At 39.9% G+C, this 18032-nt stretch overlaps 2 protein-coding genes across 2 annotated transcripts in view; both read left to right on the forward strand.

Moving 5' to 3' along the window:
* The first annotated feature begins 9 nt into the window (after positions 1-9).
* LOC115806385 (acyl-CoA-binding domain-containing protein 6) lies at positions 10-8775 on the forward strand. The gene is made up of 18 exons (XM_030767060.1): positions 10-71; positions 370-442; positions 1786-1828; positions 2002-2080; positions 2315-2403; positions 3084-3230; positions 3544-3595; positions 5117-5217; positions 5439-5524; positions 5638-5719; positions 6055-6140; positions 6363-6450; positions 6782-6830; positions 7237-7324; positions 7412-7512; positions 7865-7949; positions 8151-8255; positions 8671-8775. Exons 1-18 carry the CDS (start codon positions 10-12, stop codon positions 8773-8775), a joined length of 1521 nt encoding a protein of 506 aa, XP_030622920.1.
* Positions 8776-15115: 6340 nt separating this feature from the next.
* spina (spindlin a) overlaps positions 15116-18032 on the forward strand; it is a 6191-nt gene continuing 3274 nt past the window's right edge. Inside the window, exons 1-4 of the mRNA XM_030769095.1 lie at positions 15116-15194; positions 15482-15635; positions 16157-16205; position 18032. The exon at position 18032 is cut by the window's right edge and continues 253 nt beyond it. Of these exons, the coding sequence (XP_030624955.1) occupies positions 15584-15635; positions 16157-16205; position 18032 (102 nt within the window). The 5' untranslated portion in view covers positions 15116-15194; positions 15482-15583. The remainder of the gene's footprint in view (positions 15195-15481; positions 15636-16156; positions 16206-18031) is intronic.

An 18032-nucleotide genomic window follows, 5' to 3' on the forward strand; every position in this document is an offset into this window, starting at 1 on the left:
CGAGTTCTAATGGCTCTTGCAAGTGGACATTGGGTTGAAAAAGAAATTCGAGGGGAACCACCAAGCCCTAGGTGGGTATTCTATGAGTTCTGCAGTTCTGCTTACAGCGATAGTTTGGTGCTGGCATTTACACAAGCCAAAAAAAATATATGTATATTACTATAATCCAATATAACTCCACACAGCTTGTTAAACACAGCCTGCTAGACAAGCTTAGCATTTCACGGTCCAGTTTACTATGCTTTATAAAGTCAGAAACTAATAATTATCAACATGAGGGCAATTATTATCATAAACAGAGAGCCATACATAATTCGAAAATGTGTGAATGAAACCATTTCGTCCTCCTTGATTTTTATTTTCTGACAGACATGGTCATGCGCTTGCTGTGGCAGGAAATCTCGCTTTCTTGTTTGGAGGAGTATCAACCGCGAGCGCTGAGGTACACAACCCCGTAAATCATATTTATCTATGTAATTTCACACTTGTCAAGGCCTGAGGTAAACTTGAAACGTCTGAAAATCTAATCTGTGGCAATTTTGCAGATGCCGAGGCTTTTAGAATTAAGGGGATACGTTAAAGGTGGAAAAAGCCCTCGAGTCCAATAGCGAGAACATTGCGGTAATGTTAGGTTGGCACTGAATTGTGCTCACGCGGCGAAGAATCTTTTCATTACTGATCACTCTTACAAGACTGTGGAAATGAGTGAAAAATTGTTTTAAACTGTAACATGAGCTTCTCATCCCTAAATTGGTAGTAAAACCGCAGCTCTACATAGCTCACAGCAGTTGGAAATAAAGCAATGAAGGAAACCGAGAAGCGGAAAGGTCACGGGTTCAGTTCCGAATAATGATAGGGTAATTGGCTTGCTGTGGGCTCTGACAGACTACTTACTCCCAACGTGCAAGATGCTCGAACCTTCAAATTGGTTCAGGGGCACTGAACAGAAGCGGAATCTGTGCGCTGGAATGTACACATTGCTAAAATTAGCTGCACAAAACTATTCATACCAAGGTTAGTCTAAATTCCACTACTTTGGCAGTGCAGTATTGTACTCCTGCGTGTCTTCAGTTCTCAAACAAGGATCGAATACAAGGAGAATGTTTTGAACGTCTTAGCGCAGAGAACGAGAAAGAACACCATCAAATCTACAGCTTACTGATTGGACTCTTGTCTTTCGTCTGACTCAATATTTCTAACATAAAAATACAATGAGTTGCTGGCAGAAAGGACAACACACACAGGTTAATCATATCATATTTAGTATGACATTTAACTTTACTCTTAAACCACAAGTGAATACGTGAACTCAGTCCAAAACAGAACTGTCTTCATATATGGTTTAATCAAATGTATGTGCATTAACATGTTTTGGCCACCAGCTATTGGTCCCACATTGTCCTTATGTCTGTTTTACGACAATGATTATTGAGATCATGACTGTTAGTGGTAATAGTAGTTTTTAAATGTCCTTACATCATTTATGTGCACATACTAGGTTTAACAGTCTGTTAAAACAGAAGGCTTGGATCAGTTCATGTCTTAAAGAAAAGAGCTTAACACCTTGCAAATGTTCAGTTCCAGCATTCAGTACAGTAATTATTTTTTAATAAATATTGCTTATTTTTCAGTTAATCATTCAACCATTTCTTCCATTTTTGATGTAATAATTACATATTTGTTGTGAGTTTCTTATTTATTCGACCTAACTATGTCTAACTAGAAATGGTATCTTGCAATGATCTTGTCCAGTGATTTTTTTATTATTATTATTATCATCCTCAGGATGATCATCCCGTGTATCTGAATGATTTTTACATGATTACAGGTAAGAACTGTTATTCAGGGTTTTCAATGAAACAGCAAAGCCTCTAAATACAGCAAATATGCTTAAAATTCACCATAGTGCTTGTAAATTTGTGTTGTGAAATATCACAGATGCAAAACTGACTGAACTTCAAGCTGTTATTTTGTTTTTAATGAAATTCTTTATATTTTCAGTAACACCATCTCTCATCACATGGGAGGTGATGCCCCAGAATGGAGTCATCCCAGCGGCCAGAGGGGGGCACACTCTTTGGTAATCAAAACTGTCCCCCCTCTCCAAACAAACAAACAAAAAAAAAGATATATTCATCACAGATTATTTTCATTTTGTAAAACTTGCCGTGAAGTTTTGCTTCATTTTCTCTAATGAAGTAAAGTCAGTGAACCTAAACAGGAACCTGATGATGTGGTCTTGTATTCCTCAATGCTCTCTCTCTCTCTCTCTCTCTCTCTCTCTCTCTCTCTCTCTCTCTCTCTCTCTTTGCAGTGTGGTTAAAGGGAAGCTCTTTTTGTTTGGTGGTTCCTCTCATCCTGAAGCTAAGGAATGTCTCCCTGGAGTCTATTGCTTTGATATTGGTAAGAGCACAGAGCAGCTTTCGCCCTGGTATTGAGGAGAATACATGGAGGTGAAACACTAAGCGAAGCTCTCCTGAGACCTGCCTTAGTCCTAAAGCAAGTGAGACATTGTCACCGTTTTCTTTCAACACTCAAGTGTCGGTCAGTAAGTTTGCGTAAGTTTGATTTGTGACGTTCATTATGGGGAAAAAAAGAATGGTCATAGTTAGATGTATTGTTGTGTCATAGTTTGCAGTATTGTTGTGTCATAGTCAGATGTATTGTTTTGTCATAGTCAGATGTATTGTTTTGTCATAGTTTGATGTATTGTTTTGTCATAGTTAGATGTATTGTTTTGTCATAGTTAGATGTATTGTTGTGTCATAGTTTGCAGTATTGTTGTGTCATAGTCAGATGTATTGTTGTGTCATAGTCAGATGTATTGTTTTGTCATAGTTTGCAGTATTGTTTTGTCGTAGTCAGATGTATTGTTTTGTCATAGTTTGCAGTATTGTTGTGCCATGATTTGCTCTGTTCTTGTGCCATGATTTGCTCTGTTCTTGTGTCATAGTTTGCTGTATTCTTGTATCATAATTCATTGTATTCTTTTCAAAACTGACAAACACATACAGGCTGTGCTGCCAAAAGATGGAGCAAACAGAAATGTTTTGCACAAATTTATGAACCATTTTTTTGCTTAGTGTCACTGACTTGGGAGAAATTAGTCACCAAGGGCCTGCCCGTGCGGACGCTATACCACAGCTCAGCGGCTGTGGGAGACAACATCTATGTTTATGGAGGACTTCTGGACGGAGTTCCCACCGATGACCTCATGATGTTTAACACTGGTCAGTGATACAGAACGTCTAGTAGTTCATTGGTGGTGAGCTAGCCAATCAGATGGTTTAAATTGTTCATTTACAGTGCAGTGAATGCCTTTTAAATTGGAAGCACCGGCTAATAAAAACACAAATAAATCATTATGCGTTACGCTGAAAGCAGAAATGAAATCTAGAGTTACTGAAAAGCTATTTCATAGTGCACTTGTTTCATAGTTATCATAATAATCAAAATTGCAAATATTCATCAGATGAAACGATCCTGCGATTCTCTAATCGATAAGTCTTACTCGTTTTTCATCAATTGCTGGCTTTGTTTCAGTATCTTTGACTTGGACACCCATTAAAACCACTGGAACTCTGCCCTCTGCAAGGTAATGCATCACAACAACACAAAAATGATGTTCTTTAAGAGACAGCATTAAGTGATCCAGCATTATCACATATGCCTTGTGATCAGGATACCAGGTCACAGGGTTAAAAAGCAATATTTGTTTTCTATCTATCTATCTATCTATCTATCTATCTATCTATCTATCTATCTATCTATCTATCTATCTATCTATCTATCCATATACATATATGTGTGTGTGTACACACAATAATATCTATACATATATAATATTTGATGTAAATGGAAAAAAAAACAAACAAAAATAAACAAAAACAAGGCAATGAAAGTATAGTACACGTGAAGGAGAAGTTGAGACTGCTGTGGAAATATGAAGCAAAAACTTCTCTAAACCCGCAGTGGATGTTATAGCACATCGAGTCTGATTTAACATACAAGATCTACTATGTTAAGGCTTGGGCAAGCAGTCCTGTTGAAGAAACTGATTTTTTTTTTTTTTTTTTTTTTCCAAATCCAGGGGTTGCCCTCAACCTTAATTAGCTGAATGCTAGGTTTCCATGCAGAGCTAATCAGAAACCTGGATACACGAGCAAGTGTTTTGTATCTTGAGCCAAATCCTATCCAGACCTTGCTTTGCCTTCTGAAAGCCCCTGCATGTCACCTGTGTTTCTTTCTTTTATTTTATCTTATTTTATTGAATTAAATTAAATTACATTACATTTTATTTTTGAGTCAAAATGTTAGATATTGCTCATGTTTTTGTGAACGAGTCATAGTTGTTCAAGAACGTGCAGCGCTTTGTGAGTTTAATTAAACAGAATTAAATACTAGGCACCACTTTAGGTCAAGTCAAGTCAAGTCTAGTCACTTTTATTTATATAGCACATTTAAAAACAACAGGAGTTGGCCCAAAGTGCTTTCCAGTTGAGGCAGAGTAACTATCAATACAAGTGGATAAAAGGAATAAATAGCATGTATAAAAGCAGGACTAAGAGAGAACTAAGATAGCTAAGACATGTTGCAAGTCTGAAGATGATACCTCTGGAGGAAAAAAAAAAAGAATAATTATGAATAAATGAATGAAATGAAAAATGTAATACTACTACATGTCTGGACTGCTGAGTTATAGTCGATGCTCTTTATTTTATGACCATGTTTGACTGTTCATGACACAGTGGCTAGTTTGGTTTGTATGTTCATTCACAGTATGTTTGTGTGTGTGTGTGTGTGTGTGTGTGTGTGTGTGTGTGTGTGCGTGCGCGCGTGCATGTGTGTATGTATCCAGAGGGTTGCCATGGTGTGTTGGCAGTGGAGATCATTCGTTTTGTGACCTCATGTGAAAACCGAGCAGAGGGCCATCTGTTTCCCATTGTACGCTTTCTCTCCTTTTTTTTTCTTTTTTCTTTTTCTTTTTGCTGCTTTTGGCTCTGTGCAGCTCGCTTTCAGTGTTCCAGGGATCCATGCCTAAACTCTCTCACCCGCACTTATGTTCTCTGCACTTAACCTCACCACGATACATTTAGAACAAACTCTCTCCACGCAGATACAATCACTCGTTCGCTGTGGTGAACGAGCTGGTCTACTTGTTTGGAGGATGCTCAGAAGACGAGTGCTACCAAAAAGACATTCATGTCCTGAACACAGGTAAAGGACCTGAACACGCCCGAGCAGCTCCCCGTCCTTATCCGTTACGCTTTTGACAACGAGAGATATATTTATCTCTTCACATTGGCATGTAACTTGGATACGGCGATTGTGTTGCTAAGGCTCATCGCTAAGCGCAGTAATGAGAATCGTGGCTGTAAATTCTGTCCAGTGACAGTCAGTGTGCTCCGTGGTTCCCACTGTTTTGCCCTCTCTCTCAGGGACCCTGACTTGGCAGAAATGTGAGGTCAAAGGTGAGTCACCCCCTTCCTGTGCAGGGCAGACCCTTACCGCTCACCACGACAAGGTGAGAGAAGAATGTCGGTTCATCTCTTCATGACGTGTTCACCTCTTTTTTTTTTTTTTACGTTTCTTTCATTAAAGTACTCAAGTTATCCATGTGCATTCTGTTATGCTCAGGACATCTACTTATTTGGGGGTAAAATCACCAACTCGGATGGAGTGGTCACTTCAACCAATGAAATTCACAAGTTAAGCATTGGTAAGTGGATGGCACATGCGAGACATGACATGTTTATCGGAACATTTGTAGAGGCTTAAATTGTCTATGATGTGTACACTTTACCAAGGCAGCCATTTCACACCTACTAGTTTATGAGGTAAAGTACATATATATATATAAAGTATATATGTGTGTGTGTGTGTGTGTATTCACATATATATATATATATATATATATATAGTGTATGTATATATGTATGTATGTATGTATGTATAGTGGGTCAAATGACTAGTATCACTGCACTGAAACTGTTTTGCATCATCCAGAGATCACTTACTCATAACAGCGCTTTCCACTGTATCTTTCTCCACCAGCAAAGATGAAATGGAAGGTGCCACTGTATGTGGGAATCCCCCCAGCCAGACGGCACGGCCATGCAACTTTCATCCTTCACAGTCATGTATGTCTGTGTGTGGTGTGTATGTGTGTGTGTGTGTGTGTGTATGAGAGAGAGCGAAAGAGAGAGAAAGAGAGAGAGAGAGAGAGAGAGAGAGAGAGTTTTATACACACTGGACCAGTTTTAAAACTCCATGATTGCCTTTTTTTTTGTTTTGATTTTGTTTTTGTTTTTTTATTGACCCTAATTAGTTGACATTGTCTCATTTTCTCCTTATGTGCACAGTTGTACGTGTTTGGGGGTAAAAATGAGGAACAGGATTTCAGTGATTTAAAGATAATGAAACTAATCAACCCGTCAGAGAGACAACCAGGTACCTCACACGAGTGGCAACTGTTGCTTATTCACTCAGGTCAGAGTAAAAACATGGCCTGCAGTGGATGCACATTACAACATGTTTCTGTGGATACACATTACAACATTTTCTGTGGATACACATTATAACATGTTTCTGTGGATACACATTACAACATTTTCTGTGGATACACATTATAACATGTTTCCGTAGATACACATTACAACATGTTTCTGTAGATACACATTATAACATGTTTCTATGGATACACATTATAACATGTTTCTATGGATACACATTATAACATGTTTCTGTGGATACACATTATAACATGTTTCTCCCCGTTCAGTGATGAAGGAGATTTTGTCTGAGTTTGGACTTCAAGGAGTCAGCAATGGGTGAGAGATCCTCCATGCGTTGTGCTTTACAAATGATTCATTTTGGACTGACAGTTATTGTCCAACAACTCCTAAACAACTCATACCGTCAAAAAAAAAATAGTCAACTTATCTCACAACTTCTTTTAGGCCCAAAATTTGAGTTTTAAGGAAAAACTAAGAAAAAGAAAAAAAGAGTAAGTTGAGGTAACTTTGTACAGGTTGCTGATATTTATTTTGCTCATCTGTAAAAAGATTTCTTTGAAAGAAAAGCAGCTCAGCTGGACATATCTGTGACACAGAGCTACAAAGCATGAAACAGCAGTTGTTTTGCATCAAGTACCATTTTCAGTTTCGTATGAAACTTCTGTTTCTGCCATTCAAATGAAGCACCTTTTTTTTTTTTTTCAATTTCGTTTGAAAACAGCTTTTCTCCAACGAAGATTCCAAACGTCAAGTATGAGCTGAGTGAATCCCCACTGCCTTTACAGATAGAGGAAAACACCTCTACACAGGTGACTTAAATTATATACACCGTTCACCGTTCTCACAGCCAAACATCTCTCTTTTCATTGATTTAATTTGAGCTATGGTTCAACAAGGCCACAGGTCACAGGGATTTCACTGCTGTCCGAGATGAGGCAATGAATATGATTCATAAGGCTTTCTCAATGCTGGATGAGGAGTTCCAAAAACTCGACAGGTACATTATGAAAATCCTCCGCAGACGCGCTGATTCAGGGCAATAATGACACAGCGCAAAGTCAGAGAAAAAGAACTATATCTCATCTCTAATGTTACTTGATCCACTGTAAAGCATATGAGAAGCCTCATTTAGGGTTTTCTCTAGACTATCTTTTAGACTGAATTGATTATCTGAGTATCACTTTGAAGTAGTGAATGTAGACATCTCATTAGGCTGCCTTGTGTGCGCATGTTCTGTTGTGGCCACATAGAAGCTTGGTATGATGACCTTATTGGACTTTTCTGTTTTTAATGCATAAGAAAGATTCATTGCTTATCTGACTAATTTACTCTTTTTGGTGTGGATTTAGAGAAAAATCAGAGCTTTCCCAGGCAGAGCGCACTCTTCAGTATGAGAGAGAGGCCCACGCTGTACATTATCAGAGGCAAAAACAGGTGAGTTGATTTACACTAGGTCAACAGCAATTAAGACACATTTCACAATACAGCTTTTATTTTCGTGCCTCAAGTTTCTAGGTTCTTTTTTAGGTAGATTCGTTTTTGTTTGATGTTCTGGGGGTGGGTGGGAGGGCCGGGGGGGGGGGATGGGGGGTAAAATGAATGCAGGAGGCTGCATTTGTGTTTCTTGCCGAGCAGGAACTTCAGGAAATGCTGGAGCGTCATAAAGCCCAAAATGAGGCCTGGCTACGTGCTCGAGCAGAGGAGAACGACAAGGAAAGGAAAGAGCTGTGTAAACTAAGGGTGCGATGCCTTAAAATAACCACAAACACTCTTTCACTCTCAGACCTCTCCAGTCATATTCAGGGTTATAACTATTACCTAAAGAAACCCTCAAAGTAAAGGTTTGAACATTTGCATGTCAGTAAACAAACCCGATATACACCCAAAAAAAAAAATTAATCCTGTTTATACAATTACAGGAGAAAGGAAGACAAACATGTGAAATTAAAAAAAGAAAAAAAGAAGACTCAAACATTTACACATTGAAACATACTGTAATGGAAATGCAATTACAGTCACTGACAGGAAATAAATTAATCCAGTTGTGTTCAGTCAGAAAACTGAGTGGTGTGACAGAGACTTTTCTTCATTGCTTTTAAATGCGTCCCCCTAAGTGGCTGAACTCCTTCCATTTGTACGTACATGTCCTTAATAGGAGGAGATACTGCACGAGCAAGAGAGGCTTAAAGAGGAGCAGTACAACATCCAAAAACGCAGTGAGCACCTCCTGTCTATTATGCAGCAGTTCAAAGGCATGTGAAGACACTGTCTCCATGGCAACTAAATGAGTGTGTGTGTGTGTGTGTGTGTGTGTGTGTGTTGGGTGGAAGGGGTGGGGGGGCACTGAGTTATGTGTTCAGGGGCAAATGGTCACTGTCGTGGTTTTGTGATTTTGATGTTTTTAATCCTGCAACATGCTTTCAGTAAGAAGCACCCCATGGTTTTCCCAAGTGTGGAATTTTTAAATTTGAGATTAGTTTTTTTGTCGACCTTTATGACGGTGTGCAAAGTGTTCTTGATGATTTATGATTACAAAGCCAAATACACAAAAACAAATTTACCCTTCAGACCTGCTTGTAGATTTGTAAAATCACAATGAATGCATGTTAAACTGGGAGGTGACAACACAGTGGCTTGATTCTAGTTCAAGTCAGTTGCAAAGTAGGCCATTGTGACTATGAATGTGTCTAACAGATGTTTTTTTTTAAGTTTTAAACGATCAATTTAAACTTCCTAACAGTGACCAATCATGCTACAATTACTGTGTGAATGTAATTTTGTATCAATAAAAATGAAGAGTCTATTAACTTACCACATTGAATATGTCAACATTTTCTTTGTGTGTAGAATAGTTAATTGTTGAAAAATATGGAAAGAAGTGTAAGATAATTTAATTTAATTTAATTTTAAGTTTGGTAAGCTACACTAAGAGCGTGAAAATATTTAATAGCATAAAATATATTTCTCTCTCTTTTGAAACATTTGCTCATAATATATCTATAACACAACATATCACAAATGTAACGAGCTAGCTAACTAAATGGGAATAACATGCATAATCACACACATGTGATCTGCTTTGTGCAGTGTTTACTGTGATGTAGTAATCAGCCAATGACTTCGTACTCTAAGAATAATCCAATGGGCTGGACTAGAGAAGGTGTGAATACTTGTTATTCACCTCTGATTCCAGAAGATTCTCCTAAATCTCTACTTTGACCTTACGCCTTTAAATACCAGGTTTTACCCAACTTTTATAGTCGGCTATACTTTGAACATCTTCAAGTTCTTTACTGATCCTTAATAAGTTTATTTTAACTTTAAAGTTGTTTTTAGCTAATTGTATGCTGGTCAGTAATCAGACTCTATGTCCTTAGGATTTCTGCTATACATCAGCAGTGGCACACCTATCTCTACCCATTAGTCTGAATGGTCCTCAAACCACTGGCAAGTTTAAACATGAGTTTGACCAGACTAAAGGCACAGAGCCTTGGGTTAGACTGAATGGGGAAAACAGTGGCACTCTGGACAGTTGTGCTATGGTCTGCAAAGAAAACAAAGATGTAAAAAAAAAAAAAAAAAGTACAGGCAGTTAGTGGAGTCACATGGATAGTTGTTCCACACCTAAATAAGTGAATCAGCTATTCAATAATTTTGTTGTGTGTTTGAGTTCAGGTTTAGAGTTTCCAAGAACAAATTCGAAGGGTGTGTTCTTAGCAGGCAGCATACTTCTGTGATGATTACTAGGGATTAGTGTGTAAGCTATGAGCAAATGATTAATATGTTGTCACAATATTTTAAGAAAATTCATAATTCTTGGAGGACCCAAAAGTCATCAGTCAGTAACGGATACTATTTAGGCGTTTGACTCTCGTCAAAGGATCCATTGATAACAACTGGAAAAAAATATATGAGTCAGAACTGTAACAAAAATTAAAAGAGAAAAAAAGCGCAGAATACGTTACAGGTGGGGATAAAACATTATATCAAAACAAACCTGGAGTCTTATTTCTAAGTCAACTCTAGCGTGTGCAGATAAGACAAGTGCTCTTTCAAAACCAGTGTTCCGTCAAATGACATTGCAGCTGCCTTTACTGCTTCGGCTTATTTACGAGTAATAATTCGCATACCATAAATCCTAAATACCAACAGGTCTGCAGGTGGATTACACAGAGCTCAACACCTGAATTCAGTACATTGAGACGCCCTACTTCATATTACTAACCTACAGGCTTTTAAAACCAACAGTAGATTATAATTCAGATTCACCCGAGTCTCTTAGAACTGTTTCTAAGGGAGAAAGCTATGATCCTTGTTACTATACAGAGAAACATAACGCAGTTGATAAATTACGATGGTCTGCAAGCTTGTACATTTGTGGATGATCATCTTCTCATGCCGAATTGAACTGAAATTCTATTCCACGTCAGCATTCACAGATTAGTCTAAAAATCTGAAGTAGTAAACATATTTTCGTTAATTTTTTCATGATTGTTAGTGGAAAATTTTTGAGGGAAGCCAGTGGCCCCCCTATTCCTGTCGCAGTGCTTGCGCAGGCGCAGCGCTGTTCGCTCTAGGAGCAGCAGAGGGAAAAAATGGAGAATGCACAGTGACTCACTATTTTGCAGGAAGGGTGAGTTCGTTGCGCCAGTTGTCTATACTAATGTAGCACTATTTCGCTAAGAGAAGGGGAGGGAAGGTTCGGCCGTAGACTCGGGTTTGCCTGTGCCCATCAAACGGTGGCTGATTGAGGAGACAGGAGAGGAAATACACCCCGTTGCATACTATAAATTTACAATAAAACGGGTAAGCGATGAAACACCAAACATGCAAATCTCAACTTCTTGAGGAGGAGTGGGAGATATAATTTCACTCAGTGTGCACGCGCGCGAATGATTTTTTTTTCCAAGGAGACGGTAAATGGAGGCTCGGTTCAGACATTTTTGTTTTCATTTGAAAATGTGTTTCTTGTCAAGCAGAGTACAGTCCCTCCTTTGTTCGGCTGCGCCGTTTCACCGCTCTCCTGAGCTGCGGGGATTGTAAATAATAGTGAGGCAACATGGCTGACAGACCCTTTTGCTGAAAGCATAATGTACCTTAGTAGATGCTAGCTAGCCAGCTACTGCAGACGGCATTTATTTGACTGAATTCGCAACATTGTTTTGCGGTGTTGTGTTCTTTTGGGATCCCCTCCGTGCTGTTTGGCCACTAGCCATTAACCCACTGGATCTGCATGTAAGTCATACGTGTTTGACATACATTGTAGCAAGACATTTCTAGCATTGTTCTGACAAAGCAAGCTAGCGTACGTTAGCTATGTACTGAAAAAAATTGTTTTCACTTTGACTGATTGGTGTCCTATCCAATGAAAATGCACACTAGAAAAATCTAGCTAATTGGCTTGATAGCTAATTGCTGGCTGTGAAATAGTCTGTTAACAATCCTTAATTAGAATGTATTCATGTCTAATTTTGCAGACGGAGATATTGCTAATGGCTTGCTTATTTCAGATGACAATAGTTTTAGCAGGGCTGTAAACTTGCAAGACTGAAACACAATCTAGTCAATTGATCTTACTGCATTGTTGGCCTGGCCAATTTGAAATTGAAGGTGGGCGCCTCTCAAAGTGATATGTTAGCCAGTAACCTAAGGTCAAATTGCATCTGGCTAGTTGGTTGTCTTGCAGCGAGAGTCACCGAGACGACGGAATGACGGCTTGTCAGAAAGGCATGTTTTGTTTTGAGGGGGCGGGGGGTCTCGGTCGAGCCAGTTAATTTGTATTTCATGGCAGTCTGATGAACATTTTGTAGGCCACCTCGACTGCATTCATTTTTCAGTCTCGGCAAAAAAAAAGGATGGTTTCCAGATGCTCCCTGTGAAGATTACGTAGTAGTCTATCATGTTGATCGGTGTCCTTTGGATCTATGTGGTTCTCCATGCTCACATACAGAAGAGAAATCCAGAAGATCTTTGTGGATCTGTGTCATCTTCGGAATCCGTATTAACAAGTACAAACAAGGATTTTTATTGTCCGTTCATTCATTAAGGTTCATTCATTTCCACGGACTTTTAACGGAGTTAAACGCAGCACAGTTTTTATTCGCAGTTGGAAGGTTCACCATTGTGTGATGCTTTGTTTGAGGGGGTGGGGGGGACACTTAACAAATCTGCGGTGTTTAATTGTTAAAAAAAATAAACGAATAAAACGAGAGACTGTTTTTTCTTTTTTAATTGTTAGGGGCTGAAAGCAAAGGCCTACTTTGTCTTTGAATTTTTCTGTCGTGTGATGTCACTTAAAATTAATGCCTGGCACCCTGAGCAGAACTGGAGTGTCCATGCTGCCTACATTTTGTTTTGTCTGGTTTTGAGGGCCATGCCAGAGGAAAAAAAAAGGTCCATAGCTCATCATCTCTCAGCATTTTAAGTGAGCAGTAAATCCAGTTTGTTGGTGGGGGCGATCGAAAGAAAGAAAAAGAGAAAATGCAGGTTTATTAAAATCTGCGTTTTAAAGAGGAGCTTGTTAAGACTTAAGTGTTTGCATGCTGAAGGGGTCTCTTTTTTTTCCTACTTCTTTTCATAATTTGAAAATGGAGGCTTTCGCAGATTGGTAGCTACAAAACTGGTCCAAAACTTTGCATTTTTGTCTGAGCGCTGGTTCTCTCATTATCATTATTGCTTAAGCTAGAAGGAAGATGAGGCTAAGTAAATCCTTCTGATGTCATCGGGTTGTCACAGGGCTTTTTGTTTGGGTTAAAGGATGTGGAGATGGTTTGGATTTTCATCACCGGCCGACTTAGCTGAAAATTTTCAGCTGGTGACCAAACAAATGGCACAAATAGAAGAGAAGTTGTTCTTTTCTTTTCCCTAAAAGATGTTACCACATATTGCTCAGAGTTAGGCCAACAGTAAGAGAAAAGGCACACGTCAGATGGTATTTGGGCCTTCTCAACAACTGTCTGATACAACATGATTCTAATGGTCTCTCACACAGCCCAGTAACCCACCCCTTCATATAAATGTATATGTCTGCCTGTCAAATACTTATTTATGGTGTTGTATTGAGGGAGACTGTGCTTACATGTCTCTGTTGATATGGATTCCATAAACCTCGTGAAGGGTTCCGAAACAGAACATCACCATATTAGCCAGCAGCAGCTCCGCCTTCCCTATACCAGCCAAGGTATGTTTTGTGTGTGAATCATTATAACTAAGCTAGACTGTCCTGTTACAAAGCATGTGTGTTTGGGTTTTTTTTTTTCTTTCTTCTGCGGCGGAGGGTGCTGAGGCTGTGTAGCAGTCGTTTAGAGTGGATACTGAACATCAGTTGAGTTCAGACTGTTTGGATGTAATCCATAATCTGTCCACAGTGTCCTCTTTTCTTTCACCGGTTTTTCCCCTCTCTTTGTTGTGAGGGCAAAAGGACCTTGCTCAAGTAAATGTGTGTTATAAGAGCAATTATAGGCTGGTTTTTAGCACACGCTGGGTGTGTGTTGTGAGTATTAAGCTTTGTCAAGAACATAATGTATGAGGGGAGGCCTGACTGGATTCTTGTTCTTGTTTTCTTTCCAAATCCATGTTTTCTTGGATTGTCATTCCTGCATTTTTCCCCCTAAATGAGTAATTTTGTAGCGGTTCGCAACAGTCAGACAAGAAAAGAAAGAAGGCAGTTAGCCCAGATGGCACAGGGTTTCGGTTTGTTAAACTCACTCTTCTTCTGTGCCTTGGAAATGCAAGAAAGCGTTTTCAACCATTTGGATTAAAGCTTGTCTTCTGTGGCTTTGTAGTGACAGTGAGGATTTGCACTAATTATGACATCAACAGACGATCACTGCAGTAATGTGCTACCATATGTAATGCGACCAGGATTCCGTTTTTCACTGAAATGAAGGAGGGGGTGGGGGGGGGGGGGGGGCTTTTCTGTGTGCCATCATCCACTTATGATTGCTCTCATGCAGTATAAGGCATAGTTAACAGATTTAATTTAAAACCAACAAAAAAAAAAAAAAAGAAAATGAAGGGAGGTTATTTATTTTGGGGTTGGGAGTTCAGAGGCAAACGCTCTGACCTTTGTTCATGTTTAATTGTGTTATGGCTAAATGGCATTTCTCTGGATTCCTTATGCTCTCCAGCTCAGCTGTCTGAGAGAAAGAAATCATTACAATTTGTGTTTGGCTCTTTCTGTAATATTTGTGTACACACTAGGGAATTCAGCATGGGTTAAAAAAAAGAAAAAAGGAATTTGTCTTTTCAGAAACAGATTCTTGGGGTCTCGACATTGTTGTTTTAACATGAGGCTTCCAATAAGATTTCATATTGAATCACATTATTAAAATCATGAAGATATTTAAACAGACCAGAGGGTTATGTCTGTCATTCTGCTCAGGCTCTGGTTGTTTGTGGGTTTAGTCTTCAAGGTCTTTTGAATAATGTACAACTGTAAAGCTATTCTGACAGTCATAATCAAGTGATTAGGAATTAGGACCACCTCCCCACCCCACCCCCCCTCCCCTCCCTTTCTGGCAGCAGAAATCTCAAGGCTCTCATTTTTATTTCGCGTTGTAGGTGGGGTTTTTTTTTTAAAGTCACCCTGGATCGCTTTGCACTCACGCGGCAGTGGGTGGGCTAACGCTAGGATCTGCCGACCGTCCTGAGAGCCGCGGATCCCACGCTCTTCACTCGGTACGACTGCACATCTCTCCTCTCCTCCTCCTCCTTCTCCTTTTTACCTGTCTGAACAGCGCACATACACACACACACATACACACACACACACACACACACACACACACACACACACACACACACACATACATACACACACACACACACACACACACACACACACATACATACATACACACACATATACATACATACATACATACACACACACACACATACATACATACACACACACATACACACACACATACATACATGCCAACCTTTGTCCGCGCTCTCGGCAGTTTCTCACAGGTTTGCCTCGCAGTTTTGTACTCAGCAGAAAGGGTACGGCATCTGTTTTCACCCTAGTGCGGCAGCCAGGCTGCTCCCCCATATACAGATGAATGAAGACCCCATTTGGGAAGAACGCAGGCCAGAGATCCAGAGCTGATGCAGGTGTGTGTCTGCGTATGTATCTGTTTGTCTGCGTGTGTGCGTGTGTGTGCGTGTGTGTGTGTGTGTGTACGTGTGTACATGCGTGTCTGTCTGTCTGAGAGTGAGTGAAGCATGGTGCATCATCCACTGAACCTGACCCGAGCGTCTGTTTGAATAATTGGCTCTAACCCAGTACTGCTCAATACACCCCTTTCCTGGTGACCTTGCTCTTGCTGCTGGTAATCTTAACTGGCCAGATAAATGAAACCACGACAAAGACTCCTTGAGGCATTCATGTGTGCTATTGCTTTACGCTCTCAACCCCATTAGAGGATTAGTAACTTCAGTAGAAATGGACAAGAAGGAAAGGGATACATACAGATACAAGGGAAGGGCCTTAATATTCAAATGGCATTAATATTCGGATACATGTTCACTCAGGTCTGCCGTGCATTCATGAAGATTCATGCTTTTTTAATTGTGTTTCTTTTCTTTTTCATAACAATGTAAGTGTTAACCTTTTTTTTTTTTTTTAATCAAAGGGCATGCTGGTGTTTCAGCCAATATGATGAAGAAGAAGAATTCCCACAAGTAAGTTTTACAAAAACAAACAAACAAAAAAAATTTAGAAAAGGATAGAAAAGATGCAGCTCTTCCTGGACAGTCACATTTCTACCAAATGTTGTACTGCCCCTTAATTTGTTAGCTCAGGTGTGTTTGTTGGAGATAAGAGCCAAAGCCTGAACATGCCACGCCACGGCTCGGCTAGGGGGAGCATTGCCAACGCCAGTCCTCAGAGTAACGGTTGTGCCAAAACCGCACCAAGGCTGTCATTCCAGAGCTGGTTGCACTGCTAAGACAAATGTCCCATTTCCAATATAACGACCGTTGAATCTCATAGATTAATTTCACAAGAGTATTAAGCGCTCGGACGCGCTTTCCACCGCTAAGGCGCTTTGACGCAGACCGGTTGTAAATACGTCGGAGCCAGCGGAAGTCCGAGTGAAACTCGGTCGTTTATAAATTAACACACCTTAGCGGAACAGTGTTTTATTTGCCACAAGTAAAGAGATGGTTACGTGTTCACATGACGCAAGAGGAAAGGTTCACAGACGTTTCCTCTTTTGTACTATTAATGTTCCGCTACGTTTACATTTAAAATGGTAAAATAGATTTTGGTTTTTTGGTTTCTTGTTTGTTTGTTTTTTTTTTAGATTTCATTTGCTGTAATGGCTGCGTTTCAAGGCGCTAACATTACCTTTCTTATCGCTAGAATGGCCGCTACTGTATTGGGCTGTGATTCAAAACAGGGCTTTGACGTCCAAACCGTGGCCACCAGTCCTTTTATAGGGACTTATCGTAAGAGGACACAGTACAATGCATGCGTTTGAAAGCAGAACACAGAACTTTAATGTGCTTCTCTAAAACGCCAGCGACTGTCTTATTCGCACCAGCGCCTGACAGCTATAATAAAAAACGATGGTGTGTGTTGTGATGAGGCGGCATTGTTAAATACAGTTTCTGCTCTCACCAGTTAACGCAGGGCACACCTCATACCTGTAAAGTGATATTTTTAGGCGTTCGGGTTTGCATAACTGGGACCTTTGGATCTCTTTTACTGGGTTTTTAAACAGTGAGGGCCACATGTCTGCGGTATCGTCTGCTTACCGAATATGTAAGGGATGCCGTAGCGATGATGAAACGGTCGACGGAAAATAAGCCATAAAATGGGGGGTTTGGGGGAGGGGAGGGGGTTTACCTCAGCTATGTTGCTAAGCCAAGCATCTCATTGCTTGTTTAAAATTGATCATACCAACAAGCATAATAGCCTCCGACCGCAAACAGGTGCGAATAAGTTAACACAACTGTATTTAAGAAAAGTTACCATCACAGCTCGCTACAGTAAGTTCATACGAAATTCGAACACCTGTCGTATGTAGCAGCATCGGCTGAATTGTTTGATAGGAACTTTTCACTGGTCATCATACAAAAATGATGACCACTCACTCACTGACCAGTCAGATTTGAGTATTCAAATCAGCCATGTTTGGCGTGTTTATATAACCCTACACTATGATTACTATCCACAGCTGTGTTGTTTTCACACTCAGCCGAATGTGTAGTAGCTCATGACTTCATGACTGCAGCACGAAAGACAGTTCCTTATCTCTGCTTCCCAGACACCAGTTGTTTCCAGGCTCTGGTAGCCAGTGGAGAGCGTTAAACTGTTTTAAGGTCATAACATGACAATGAAAATGTTTTTTTTCCCCCCCCCCTTCTTCCAAGACGATAGGAATTCTAGGAGCCAGTAATATCCTTTTCTCCCTCGGATTTGAGGAAATAGCAAACCGTTGTGCTCTGGCGCTGATGTCATTACCGTTGCCATAGTCACCTGGACGTTGTGTGAACGTTTGCAGG

Source organism: Chanos chanos, chromosome 3, assembly GCF_902362185.1.
Source record: "Chanos chanos chromosome 3, fChaCha1.1, whole genome shotgun sequence".
NCBI lineage: Eukaryota > Metazoa > Chordata > Actinopteri > Gonorynchiformes > Chanidae > Chanos > Chanos chanos.

Excerpts from the sequence above, each read along its gene's own strand:
- LOC115806385 (XM_030767060.1), top strand. The coding sequence starts at position 10 with ATGGCTCTTGCAAGTGGACATTGGGTTGAAAAAGAAATTCGAGGGGAA. Across the intron at positions 2,404-3,083 it reads AGTCTATTGCTTTGATATTG|TGTCACTGACTTGGGAGAAA; the intron begins GTAAGAGCACAG and ends TTTTTTGCTTAG. Across the intron at positions 6,831-7,236 it reads CTTCAAGGAGTCAGCAATGG|CTTTTCTCCAACGAAGATTC; the intron begins GTGAGAGATCCT and ends GTTTGAAAACAG.